We start from the raw sequence: 14,419 nt of genomic DNA, 5'->3' as shown, positions 1-14,419 counted from the left end.
ATTTCTGACTTACTCTCATTATTTTCTCAAGAGTCATTCAGGAGAAGGTTGTTCAATTTCCATGTAGTTGTGTGGTTTTGAGTGAATTTCCCAATCTTGAGTTCTAATTTGGTTGCACTATGGTCCGAGATACTGTTATGATTTCAGTTCTTTTGCATTTGCTGAGGAACGTTTTACTTTTGATTATGTGATCAATTTTAGAGTAAGTTCCCTGTGGCCATGAGAAGAATGCATATTCTGTTGTTTTTGGGTGGAGTGTCCTGTATATATCTATCAGGTCTACTTGATCCAGATCTGAGTGCAGGTCCTGAATATCTTTGTTAATTTTCTGTCTCAATGATCTTTCTAATTTTGTCATTGGGGTGTTAATGTCTTCCACTATTATTGTGTGGGAGTCTGCATCTCTTTGTAGATCTCTAAAAACTTGCTTTCTGAATCTGGGTACTCCTATTTTGGCTGCATATATATTTAGGATAGTTAGGTCTTCTTGTTGAATTGAACCTTTTACCATTATGTAATGCCCTTCTTTGTCTTTTTTGATCTTTCTTGGTTTAAAGTCTATTTTGTCAGGAACCAGGAGTGAAACCTCTGCTTTTTTATGTTTTCCATTTGCTTGGTAAATATTCCTCCCTCCCTTTATTTTGAGCCTATGTGTGTCTCTGTATGCAAGATGAGTCTTTTGAAGACAGCATACCAATGGATCTTGGCTAATTATTTAGATTGCCATTCTGTGTCTTTTAATTGGGGCATTTAGCCCATTTACATTTAAGGTTAGTATTGTTTGTAAATTTGATCTTGTCATCATGATGCTAGCTGGTTATTTTGCAGACTTGTTTATGTGGTTGCTTCATCGTGTCACTTGTTTGTGTACTTCAGTGTGTTTTTGTTGTGGCTGGTAATGGTTTTTCCTTTCTATATTTAGTGTTTCCTTCAGGAGCTCTTGCAAAGCAGACTCCTTTGCTCATGAAGCTTGGTTTGGCTGGTTATGAAATTCTGCATTGGAAATTCTTTTCTTTAAGAATGTTGTCTGTTGTTCCCCAACCTCTTCTGGCTTGTAGGGTTTCCACTGAGAGGTCTGCTGTTAGTCTGATTAGCTTTCCTTTGTGGGTGACCTGGTCTTTCTCTCTGGCTGCCCTTAACTTTTTTTTTTTTCATTTCGACCTTGAGAATCTGATGATTATGTGTCTTGGGGTTGATCTTCTCATGGAATATCTTATTGGGGTTCTCTGCAGTTCCTGAATTTGAATGTTGGCCTGTCTTGCTACCTGGGGGAAGTTCTTCTGGATGATATCCTGAAGTATGTTTCCCAAGTTGGTTCCATTCTCCCCATCTCTTTCAGGTATCCCAGTCAGTTATAGGTTTGGTCTCTTTACATAATTGCATATTTTTCAGAGATTTTGTTCATTTATTTTCATTCTTTTTTCTCTAATCTTGTCTGCTTGTTTTATTTCAGCAAGATGGTTGTTAAGCTCTGAGATTCTTTCCTCTGCTTGGTCTGTTGTGCTATTGATACTGGTGATTACACTGGGAAGTTCTCATGTTGTGATTTTCAGCTCCATCAGGTCAGTTATGTTCCTCTCTCAACTGGCTATTTTGACTATCAACTTCTGTGTTGTTTTATCATTCGGAGCTTCTTTGCATTAGGTTACAACATGCTCCTTTAGCTCAGCAAAGTTTGTTGTTACTCACCTTCTGAAGCCTACTGTGTCAGTTCAGCCATCTCATCCTCAGCCCAGTTTTGTGCTCTTGCTGGAGAGGTGTTGTGGTCATTTGCAGGAGATGAGGCATTCTGGCCTTTTGAGTTTTCAGCGTTTTTGCACTGATTCTTTCTCATATTTGTGAGCTTATCTACCTTCGATCTTTGAGGTTGCTGACCTTTGGGATTTTTGTGGGGTCTTTTTTGTTGATGTTTTTATTGCTGCTGTTTTCTGTTTGTTTTCCTTTTAACAGTCAGGCTACTCCTCCAAAGGGCTGCTGGGCTTTTCTGGCATTCCTCTTCAGACCCTAGTTGCCTCAGTTTTTTTTCTTACCTGGAGGTATCACCAGTGAAGGCTATGAAACAGCAAAGATGGCAACCTGATCCTTCTCTGGAAACTCCATTCCAGGGGTTACTGACCTATTGGCAGCCTGAAGGAGGCACCTGTAGGAGGTAGGAGGTGGCTGGAGACCCTGTTGGGTGGTCTCATCCATTCAGGAGAAACAGGATCAGGGACCTACTTAAAGAAGCAGTCTGGCTGCTTTTTTGTAGCACAACTGTGCTGCATTGTGGGGGACCCTTCCTTATTTGGACTGTCTGGACTCTCCGGAGCCAGCAGACTGGATCAGCTGAGTTGACCAGACGGCAGAGATGGTGGCTGCTCCTGCTCCTGGAAACTCAGTCCTTCTCAGGCAGACTCTGGCCTGTCACTGCTGGCTGGCTGGAATTCCAAGTCAGTGGGTCTTAACTTGTAAGGTGCCATGCAAGTGGGGCCTGCAGAACGATGCTGCTTGGATCCTTGGATTCAGCCACACTCCTAGTGGTATGTAGGGACAGATCTGCCTTGCCAGGAATCCCAGGGGTGGAATATGAAAACTCTTGCATCTCTGTGTGTGCCCGAACTGCTGCTCTACCTGGACGCCACACTGCTCTGTGTATTGGTGACGGGGTCTTATGAGAGGATCTCCTGATCTACTAGTTGCAAAGACCTGTGGGAGAAGTGTGGTTTCCCCAGGTGGGATTGCACAATCACTCACCACTTCCCTTGGCTGAGGTTGGGAGTTCCTTTGGCTCCACATGGGTCCCAGGTGGACTGTTGCCCCACCCTGCTTTTCTTCATTCTCTGTGGGTCAAACTATTTGTCTAGTCAGTCCCAGTGCGAGAACCTGGATATTTCAGTTGAAGGTGGTGAATTCACTCGCTGCTTTCATTCCTCTCCATGAGTGCCACAGACTGTAGCTGCTTCTAATTGGCCATCTTGGCACTCTCTCCTGTTTGCTTTAAATGTGTACAGTTTAATTGCATGTCAAACATTCTGCAATAGAGTTTTTTAAAATGAAAAAAAAAAAATTTCCAGAGATTTTGTTTGTCAGATAATTTTTCTAGTTACTTTTAGTCTTTGGAGGGCCCAACACAAAATTGAATGTATTTGCATGGAACACCCGACATAGGAAACAGTTTTAATTTTATTCATATTGTCTGTAATAAAGTAGATATTTCCCTTCTATAAGAGTTTTTTATGACCATGATGTCTCAGTCTTTTAAAAGTTTGTTGGACTTTTGATCTTTTTACTTGTATATACTAAGGAAAGGTCTTAGGATATTTGGATTCATTCTTGGATTGTATGGACTCACCAGTGGGCTGTAGGTCAAACTGAGTTTATTACCTTGACCTTAGTTTTTGTTTATTCAGTTCTTTAGGCTTCAGCACAATAGTCTTTGAAAATAAAACACTTCTTTTCTAAGAAGAGGTAATAGCTGGTAAGGTTGCAAATAGAAGCCATCAGGGACTGCATATGCCAGTTTGAATAGTCTAGTCCTATCATAGGAAAAGAGCAAATTGAGTCATGCCAAGGAGGTGACAGAGTGCTTAATGGTAGCAGGAGGTAGGTTTGGCACAGTAAAGGAAATGGAATAACCACATTATTAAAGACTTATTTTATTATTTATGTAAGTGGTCCCATCCCTGGAAATAATAAAACATAGCCTCTCACCTCTTATACCAATTATGAATAAATTTTGGGCGATTCTTTACTATTTTTGATTCTTCACTATGTTACCAGGGAAGATGTTAAAAACATGGACTTAAAGTTTTTTAATATGTAAATAAAAATCTGTTGAGGAGACTAGAAGGGAGGAAGACTAGGAGAAGGATGTTAGAAATAGCTTAAACTAGTTGAATCTATTTTTATTTAAAAATATATAAAAACTTATTTTATCTTTCAGTGCAGATAATGAGCAAATTCAGGATATCATATAGTTCAATTTCTAAAAATAATGTTTGTACATATCCTTAGAGCTAGATTATAGTATATTTTTTACTGCTTTTGTTCACAGGATATTTTGAATAATCTTGAATCATGTGACCTTGAGGATGATGATCTTATGCTTGATGTGGATCTGCCTGAGGATGCACCTCTTGAAAATGGTAAGTTGAGACAATATTGAACCTTCAGAGGTATATACTTGAGCCACTTAACTGTAGCCAATTTGATATTTGTTGCTTGCAGACTTCTTAATCTTAATGGAGCCTTTCAGACTGAGAATCAGTCTTAAGTGATATAAAATAGATTCATTTGCAAACTAACTTAAATATTTAAAACCTGATTTTGTAAGTCTTAGATATAATTCTCTATGATTCAATAACATTTTATGCCATAAAGTAAGTTGCAGATAAGAGTTGTCTTTTCTTTTTCTTTGTATGTTCCCAGTTTTTCCTCCCTTTATCTCCTATTGATTTTAGGAAGAAATGTATTTACAGAAACATACCATCTGACTTGTGAAACACTATAATATCGTAATTTGATAAATATTTTATAAAGATTAATTCTGGAAAGTGATGACCTTCTGAATGGATCATTCTGTACATTTTACTCCCAATTCTAGTCTATCTTTCTCTCTAGATCCCAGTAACTGCTGGGGTGAGCCTTTAGATAATCCATATGGGAGAGGGGACTTAGGTTCTTTTTGCTCCAATGACATAGCACTTGTAGGATTTTTTTATCTTAAGGACTGTTGGAGAACCAGAAACCAGCATAAAAAAGCCCTGGGGGCAAAGGTTGAAATGGGGATACTCCTGGGGAGAGGGCTGCCCTTAGGAATCTGAGAATTTCCTGTCAATCAACATTTGCCCGGTCTCACAGACCTCTAAGGGCTAGAAATAAAGTAAAAATGGTGAGTGGGATCCTTTTATCCATGGTGCTAGAAAAAGGCAAGGAATATTTCAGAGAGGGGAGGTATCTGTCCTAGTGCTTCACTGGGGTGTTAGTAGCCTGCTTTGCTGCTTTACTACCAGCTTATATTTGTCATACTGGTGAGGCTTTTATTTTTCCTGCCAGAATGCTGTATGGCATTCTCAAAATCTCAGTTGCTTTCAAAATAAACATTTATTTTTCTCATTTATGGATCTAAGGATTAGCTGGGAAGCTGAGGCTATAGGACTGGCTTGAGGTCTATTCCATGTTTCTTCATTTTGAGACGAGGACCACTTTGGGGCAGGTTGTTCTCATGACAGCAGAAATGCAACAGGATGAGCAGAAACATACATATTATGTCTCTTAAAGTCTTAGCTAAGAACTAGCACTTTTTTTTTTTTAGAATAACAAAAAATATTTTACTAAAACATAAGATTTACAGAAGTTTCCAGATAAGCCATACCAAATGGTCACAAGATTTTTTGAAGTGGGGAATCTACACTTGACAGCAAAGTCACAGTGCTATTAGTGAGGGTTTGATAGTTGTTTAGTGTTCCCATTTTAGTTCAAACAATCCAAGCTTGTCCATCTGCATTGTCTAAATAAGGTTAGATTTGGTTAGAAAGCATATTCTAAAGAATATGGTTAGCTGCTTTTAACCAATGCAATTAGATCACCAAAAAAAGGGAGAAAGGAGTCCATAAAATTAAAAGAAAATCACCTCCCTCCTCAAAAAATAAAATAAAATAAAAAAGAAAAACACCCAGACCCCTGGAGCTAACCTGACAACTACCTTCATTCACAGAAGACACTTATTTCTAAGCACATTCTTTTGGCCAAAGCAGATGACATGGCCAAACCTAGCACCTTTGGGACTGGGAAGTGTATTCTTCATAATGAGGGCTCTGCACATGATAGAGGACATTGCATGTATAATTCCGTAAGGAGAGAATGAGAAGGTGAGGACAATATCCACTACTCTCTCACAGTGATAGAGATTGTTACACCTTTTTGTGGTTCTGCTGTCGCTTAGTATGCTCTGGCAAACAGCTGAGTTCTAGTGCTGAAAAAGAAAAAAATCACAGGTAACACTGAGGAAGAACAAGGAAAATGACAGAACCCTGGGGATTAGAGTAGTCCAGGAGATAATCACTTAGATTGAATTGCAGCACAATTTTTTCTGGAGTTAAAAGACAAGATTTCCCGACAGAACAGTTTATTCAGTAAATGAGAGAAAGCATCACTGCTATTGAATCCAAATTAGTGACTTGAAAGATCAAGTAGAAAAATATTGTAGAACACAGAGGAAATACATAAACCACTGGAAAGTTATAGGGGAAGAATAATGAGACTTGATGATCTGGGAAATTTAATGGCAATTTTTAGGGCTGGTAGTGAGGAGTGAGGGATTTACTTCCTCGGAATAAATCACATGCTAGGTAATGCATTTTACTTTGACAGAATTATAACAACTTCTCTTGGAAACTTTATGCCATTTCTGAGTGGAAGTAGAGAGAAAGCATCTTAGAGCCTGCCTTATCTTTAGCAGACAACAGAAAGTTACCCAAATATTAGATAACAGTAGAATCACAGGGAAATTTAGTCTTTGAGGTCTTGACTGGGGACTTGTGAAAAGTAGGAGGGAACTCTTGGGAACATCCCACGTAAACAGTACTTTAGATTTTTCTAAAAGAAGGCAAACAGCTATTGGCTATTTTGAGTAAAGGAACATTAAAGAAAGCATGTAAGAACATGGATCTAAAATATGTAGCCTCCTGAGGCACCAAAGATAAAATAATATCTAGGTTTGGTACTATAGGAAAGTGGGAAATTATTGTTTTTATGGCTCTTTAGTCCCGAATGACTATACACACCCATTACAGTTTTTTGGCTGGGAGGATGAGAATGTTACAGGGACTGGTAGAGGTTTAGGGAGTCTTATAATATGCTTTCCATCACAGGTTTTAGTCCTTTGTAGGTTCTGGTTGTTGATTATATTATGCAGGTTTGATAAACATTTAGACTGGGGCCAGGCGTGGTGGCTCACGCCTGTAATCCCAGTGCTTTGGGAGGCTGAGGCGGGCAGATCACGAGGTCAGGAGATTGAGACCATCCTGGCTAACATGGTGAAACCCAGTCTCTACTAAAAATAGAAAAAAATTAGCTGAGCATGGAGGCACATGCCTGAGGTCCCAGCTACTTGGGAGACTGAGGCAGGAGAATCGCTTAAACCTGGGAGGCAGAGATTGCAGTGAACTGAGATCGTGCCACTGTACTCCAGCCTGGGCAGCAGAACGAGACTCCAGCTCAAAAAAAAAGTTAGATTGCTCACTGTGAACCATAACGAATGGTTTCAGTGCCCCTGATTCTACCAGTACCAGTGGAGTTTTGGCCCACAGAAGAGTGGCACCTCATTGAAATCTTTAATTTGGATACAAGTTTGCTGTGACCTTATTATGAATGACAGTTGTTAAGCTGTCATTTCATGGAAGAAGCCATGAAGACAGTCTTTTTTCTGGTGAATGCATTTGTGCAGTTAATCTTTCCCTATTAAGTGACATATGTAGTCACACAAAGAAGGAGAGAATGTTGGTCAAATGTTTTCTGGACATTTGTGGGCTAGGATTTAGAGACTGTTTTTGGAGATTGTATTAATCCATTCTCATGCTGCCATAAAGAACTGCCCGAGACTGGGTAATTTATATAGGAAAGAGGTTTAGTTGACTTACAGTTTTGCATGGCTGGGGAGGCCTCAGGAAACTTACAGTCATAGTGGAAGGGGGAGCAAACACGTCCTTCTTCACATGACAGCAGGAGAGAGAAGTGCTGAGCAAAGGGGGAAAAGCCCCTTATAAAACAATGAAATCTCATGAGAACTCACTATCACAAGAACATCGTGGAGGAAACTGCCCCCACGATTCAGTTATTTCCACCTGGTCCTGCCCTTGACACATGGGGATTATTGCAATTCAAGGTGAGATTTGGGTGGGTACACAGAGCCAAACCATGTCAGAGAATGTAGGGGCAGAAAAATATGATACTTTTCTCAGCCATCATAAGGGTCGTGGCTGACATACCTATAACAAAAGACAGGTTAACAAAAAAAGTGTAACACATTTATTTAATCAAAATTGTACATGACACGGGATTCTTCAGAAATGAAGACTCAAAGACCCAGGGAAAACTCTGATTTTATGCTTAGGCTTGATAAAGAATGGACAGCTGTATAGAAATGTGATTGGACAAAAGGTTATGATCTAATGGTGATAGACTGAGGTCATGGAGGGTGACCCAGCAAGGACTGTCTGTTCAGATTCTTCTTGGATTCTCTGTAGTATTCCTGCCTCCCACGTATGGTGCAGAACCCCTCTGGAATGAGGGTCTTCAAGGAAGAAAGGAAAAGAGAGTGAGTGACCTTTCTAGGTTTTAGGGCTTCCTTTGAGGGAGAGGATTTTTAGTTTCTGTGACCTGCCTTGGGGAGAGGAATTCTGGTATCTGTAACTCACTTTGGAGAAGGAAGAAGGGCAGGAAACAAGAGGATAGGAAGATCAGAAAGACCTTGCCTCTGAGGCATTTCCAGTTTCCCTCAGTTCAAAGTACTCATCTTGCCAAAGTGCCACACTTTGTAGTATCATGTTCTGATCCCCAACGGAGAAATCCACACGTGAGTGTTTTGGTGACCCTGAGTGTAAGCTAACAGTTGTGGGGTCTAAGGTTGATATTTTAGTGCCTGTATCAATAAAACATTTGTCAGGTTGTCCTTTAATATTTAGAGAAATTTATTTTTGAGCTTAAGGGTAAAACAGAAAATTTGGTGCTTGACTTCCCCCTCAGAATACTTTGCTAATCACACTTTTTTCTTCTTTGTTTCTTATCTCATGCTAAAGACTTCCTTCAGAAGGCCTGTATTTTTCTCTAGCAGGGGTTCTCAACTCATAGTTAGGGCCCAGTCTCTCCTGCATCTGCATCTGTTGTGATCAGCACATTGGATTTTTGAACTGGGATGCCTTCAGGTTCACCAGTTTTTTCTTTAGTTTGGCACAAGCCACCGTCATTTCTTATGGTATTACACACATTCAGAGGGACTCATTTTCTTTCTTAATCTTACCTGTCCTGTTTTAAATTTAAATTTATCAGTCTCTGGGTCAGGGGCAGTGGCTCACACGTGTAATCCCAGCACTTGGGAGGCCAAGGCATGTGGATCACTTGAGGTCAGGGGTTCAAGACCAGCCTGGCCAACACGGTGAAAAGCTTTCTCTACTAAAAATAGAAAAAATTAGACAGGCTTAGTGATGCATAATCTCAGTTACTCGGGAGGCTGAGGCAGGAGAATAGCTTGAACCTGGGAAGTGGATGCTGCAGTGAGGCAAGATCATGCCACTGCACTCCAGCCTGGGTGATAGAGCTAGACTTCATCTCAAAAAAAAATTGTCTCTGGAAACCAAATTTCTCTCTGTCATGTAATTTTGTTTGCTTTCTCTTTTCTTCTCTCTATTGTTTCAGTTATTTTGTCAGGGAACCTTTAATCTTTTCTAAGAAACCATCAGCAATGTTGTTCCACATTATCTTTTTAGCAGCATTTTAAAATATATAAACACGTGATTGATGGATGCCTTGAGAAATTAAACATGATACTTCCTGCAGAATCTTGGAGCAGTCATTTCTGTAGAGTTTAAGCCCACTTTGTCTCAGTTTGAACATTAGTCTTTTGTGGTTATGGCAAATGTTTGCTTCCAGTGCTTACTTGCCATTATGCCCATGTTTGAGTTCAAGTTTCAATAAAGATTCCTTGCCGGGCGCGGTAGCTCACGCCTGTAATCCCAGCACTTTGGGAGGCCGAGGCGGGTGGATCACGAGGTCAGGAGATGGAGACCATCCTGGCTAACACGGTGAAACCCCGTCTCTACTAAAAATACAAAAAAATTAGCCGGGCATGGTGGCGGGCGCCTGTAGTCCCAGCTACTCGGGAGGCTGAGGCAGGAGAATGGCGTGAACCCGGGAGGTGGAGCTTGCAGTGAGCCGAGATCGTGTCACTGCACTCCAGTCTGGGAGACACAGCGAGACTCCGTCTCAAAAAAAAAAAAAAGATTCCTCAATTTGGAGTCTATATGTGGAACCTACAACTTTTAGCAAATACAAAAGTACCACATCAGTTTCTACATTGTAATTGCTCACAATATTTAACCCATTTCCTGGCCTATTCACCCGATTTACTTGCTTCTTCCTATTCACCCGATTTACTTGTGTGGACAGTGTTGATGTCATTCGAATAACCTATCAAGTTGTTTTTTTGACAATGTTTCTTGCTTTGGGAGTGAGTGGAATTTCTCTTGCCTGGATTGAGGAAAAATATGAATTCGGAACAGTTAAATGTAGATTATCCCTTATTATATAGAGTTACTTAAACTAAAGAAACATTTTAATACCATGTAGAAATTGACTGAATCTATGAATATAATACAAATACGAATTTATATATGATGTTGCTAAAGGCACTAAGCTAAAACCAATTTTAAATCTTGAAGCCTGGGCATGGTGATTCAGGCCGGTAAGCCCAGCACTTTGGGAAGGTGAGGTGGAAGAATCCCTTGAGGCCAGGATTTTGAGACCAGCCTGGGCAGTATAGCAAGACCCCCTCTCTTAAAAAAACAAACAAACAAACAAAAGACTCTGCATGGCCGCTCATGCCTGTAGTCCTAGCTGGTCTGGAGGTTGAGGCGGAAGGATCACTTGAGCTCAGGAGTTTGGGGTTACAATGAGCTATGATTGCACCACTATACTCTAGCCTGGGTGACAGATTGAGACCCTGTCTCAAACAAAAAGAAAAACCTTCTCAAGATGATTATTTTAAATTTTCTTTTGCTATCTTATTTTCTGCTTCTGACATTTTTGGACATAATGGTCACCATGCCTTTATTTGTGAAGTTTTCTATAAGTGAGCTTAAAAAAAAAACAAAAAACACTTGGTTTATTCCTGTAAGACGACAACAAATTGAAATAAGTTCAAATGTAAGGCTTCTTTTAAAACATGAAAAAAATTTTTTTCACATTATTAAATGTGTATTTCTTCTTCCTCAAGGTGATTCTAATGAATATAAACAAAATTTCAGTGTCCTTTAAAAAATGTATTTAAATTGTTACACATTTAGAAGAAATATATTAAAATGAATTCAGTATATATGAGAACTGAACATCTGTACTTTTTAAACTACAATATCCTTTTTTGGAATGCCAAAGTTTGTTTTCATCCAGTATACTGTAATGAAACACTCGTCATGTTTCAAATTCAAGTTTTTGGTTCAGTGAAACAGTAATTTAAATAAGCGAGGTTTTGTTTTTGTTTTTGTTTTTTTAAATGGGGATTATGTTGATTTTTACAGCTTTTTATTACAAGGAATTCTGAACATGCAGGACTTGAACTTTCTCATGTAGTAGTTCTCAGACTAGAGAAACCTTTCCTGTTCTGTGGCTTGGGTTAGTGTTTAGCAGTATTTTTAGTAACCGTCCTAAGTCAGTAGCTATGTAAGCACTGAGTGAAGATGGAGTCATAGGGCAAACTGGGCTTGCTTCCCACAGGGAGGGCTGGGAGTTGAGCAGGAAGGAAGGCCTGTTCAGCAGTGCCTTGGGTGCAACTATGTCTGAGTAGGCAGTCGGTAACACAATGTCTCCCTTGTGCAAAGTAACTCTCTTAGTGAGTGCTCAGATATGTGAGGAAAAAGTATTTGGGTAAGTGAAGAAGCTTGGGGTGTTTCAAAGAGATTCTTTTCATGTTTTTGTGGTATTTGGATTTAAGGGAGTGTACTGTTTGTTGCTGCAAAGTACTGGCTTTGTTTTCAGTGGCATTTTAGACTTGAGAACAAGCTCTTACTGCAGGCAGATTGAAGCGTCTTTCTTTCTGAAAATGTGAGCTTAATTTTAAAAATGTGATTTGTTTGTGATGAAAAGTTAATTTGTGCTTCTGGAAATCAATGAAAATTAATTGTAGCAGTCATTTATAGAAATGAATTCTCTTAAAAATCTACTGTTTCCTGTCATTTTCATTCTGAAATCAGAGCCAATTTGTGACAGTGATAAAAACCACCTAAAACTGATTATGAGTGTTTAGATGTATAATGTTGATTTCCAGGATAATTTGCCTGTTTTAAAACAGTGTGGCAGTTAATTGTTTACATGACTGTGATATAAAAGTTTTATAATTTACTTCATTTTGAATGATATTAAGTTCAGTTTTCACCAGAAGAACTGGTTATGCTTTTAGAAATCTTGATATTGTGATTAACATAAATGGCTGGTATTTTTAGAATATTATTTTTATATTTTCAGCAACATTTAATTATCAAGCTATAAGAGTTAACTTTTATGGAGTATGTACATGTTTATAGTCTTTTTCTTTTGAATCTGTCTAGTGGAGTGTGACAACATGAACCGCTTTGACCGATCAGACAGAAATGTTCGGCAGCCTCAGGAAGGTTTTTGGAAAAGGCCACCCCAGAGGTGGAGTGGACAGGAGCATTACCATCTCAGCCACCCTGACCACTATCATCACCATGGAAAAAGTGACTTGAGCAGGTAAGTACTGTTCTAACTTAGACTTTATTTGCTGTCCTCTGATTTTGAATTATAATTCTCCCTTTTCCACAACCCTCAAAAAACATGTTTTTGTCTGGTTTGTTTTTAGAGGCACCAAAAAGCACTTCAAGTTTTATGTGGTACTAATTGGAATTATATGTCTAATTTGTTCTTTTTGACCCAAATGTTTTTTCGTTAGTTTTATCATAAATATAAATACTCTATGTATATCTGCTTTTTGGACTTCAAGTTATGGTATGATTTTCTAGCTCTCATGTGGAAATAAATGATGAAATGTTAATTTTGTTAAATTTCATAGTTTTTCCAAATAATATTTAAAATTAGTGCCAAGTTGCTCATGTAATAAGCTAAAATTTAAAAATTCCACAAGTACCATTAAAAAGAGAGGAAGGTACTGTTTAGTGCTGAAGGTACTGTTTAGTCTTTTCTTTTTCAAAGTAGAGGATACTCTTTAAATTGATCACATCTTATTTTGTAATGAGGCTCCGTAGTCACTCAAACCTGGGATCAAAACCTGACCTGGCGCAGATTAGCTTTGCAAGCTTAGATAATTTATTTAAACCATCTCCACTTTGCTATCTTTAAAATATAATTAATAATATCTTTCTCTCAGTGTTTGAGAATCAGGGATAAAAGTGCCTAGAGTAGTGTCTAGTTTACAGTAGACACTCTATGGAAGTTACTAGTTTTTCCTTTTTACTTTCTTATCTCATTCCACAGGGATTTCAGGTCATTTTGGAGCACATTTACAATACAAATAGGACAACTGGTTTAAAGAAATAATGGAAGAAAAACATGGTGTTGTATAGTTCCTAAAGTGAGGGAAAACATTGATTCTAAGATTCTTTGCAGTGAAAGCAAAGAATAAAATTCGATTTATTACAACATACACAGTATGCGTAAGATAAAGGATGTGTTTTTTTCCTGAATTAATTTGTCAGAAAAGTTAAGCAACATTTTCAAACAACTGTTCCTTGGATGTCAACAGTTGTAGAAAAAGAGAGGGTCCCCGGTCAAATGAGTATGAGAATGAATAGATTATAAATATTTTTTAAATGGCGGACTCCATTGTGCTTTTATGTATAAATATAGTACTGTGATTTTGCGAAAGGTGGTAAAAGATATAATATGTAGACATTTTCCAAAACATATGATCACAAATCCCTTATACTTAGTTTATTTTAAGGGACTATGGTGTGGATCATGCACACAAGTGGTTCTTACTGAGGAGAGAAAAATGTACAGCATTCTTAGGGGCTGCTAATTTGACTGACTTAGCACAGAACTTCCCAACAATTGGGCTGAGGTATACTCGTTTGTTGTGAATGGATATAGATTGATCAGTTCATTGAAACTCTCAATCTTTGGGGTGTTGGTGCTAGGTTTGAGACACCCACATCCACCTGAGCAAGTTATGGGATGGGTGGTACAGAAAGAAACCTCCTCCAAGACGAGCCTTACCCCAGCATAACTTAAAACTATTAATCTCTCTCTGTGCCTTGATATTAGAAAGGTTTGGGTGTCCTAGCCCCAGGGCCTTTTCAATATTGCATGTGCAAAAGTCCTTTTTCCATTCTAAAACTTCCTGAGTATTGCTTCGCTTTCTTCTGTCCCTTAACTCCCATTATTATTGTCATTAGTTATAGGATCATGCCTTATCCTTTACTCAGGGGTGTTGGAAGACTGGTGGTTGAGAACTAATACATCCACTCATGCTCCTATTGTAATACTCCTCTGTCTTTTTACCTGGTCTAATCTTCCTCTTTTCTTTTCCGCCTAGACCTCCTTTTTTTCTGCACCTTTTGATATGCTATCTGGAATTCTCTCATATCCTAGCAAACTCACATTCTTCATCTCTTCACGTACATTCTCCTAATCATAACTGAAACCTAGCTCTTTCCCCAATGTACTACCTCCCCAGGAACATTTTTTTTTTCTT

The 14,419-nt window shown here is 38.8% G+C and overlaps 1 protein-coding gene across 5 annotated transcripts in view; it reads left to right on the top strand.

Moving 5' to 3' along the window:
* The window catches only part of CCSER2 (coiled-coil serine-rich protein 2), a 146,705-nt gene that overhangs the window by 53,061 nt on the left and 79,225 nt on the right, over positions 1-14,419 (top strand). For 2 of the 5 annotated variants that reach the window (XM_011950417.1, XM_011950419.1), the window contains exons 3-4: positions 4,034-4,124; positions 12,297-12,459. The exons of 1 other annotated variant lie outside the window; for it this stretch is intronic. In XM_011950417.1, coding sequence (XP_011805807.1) covers positions 4,034-4,124; positions 12,297-12,459 — 254 coding nt within the window. Of the gene's footprint in view, positions 1-4,033; positions 4,125-11,403; positions 11,617-11,748; positions 11,794-12,296; positions 12,460-14,419 lie in introns of those variants that run through there. 2 more of the 5 variants (XM_011950421.1, XM_011950420.1) reach the window with 2 other exon arrangements.

Source organism: Colobus angolensis, unplaced genomic scaffold (assembly GCF_000951035.1).
Source record: "Colobus angolensis palliatus isolate OR3802 unplaced genomic scaffold, Cang.pa_1.0 Scaffold307, whole genome shotgun sequence".
NCBI classification, from domain to species: Eukaryota; Metazoa; Chordata; class Mammalia; order Primates; family Cercopithecidae; genus Colobus; species Colobus angolensis.
The sequence above is the reverse complement of the archived record's forward strand: the minus strand, read 5'-3'. Positions and strand labels throughout refer to the sequence as shown.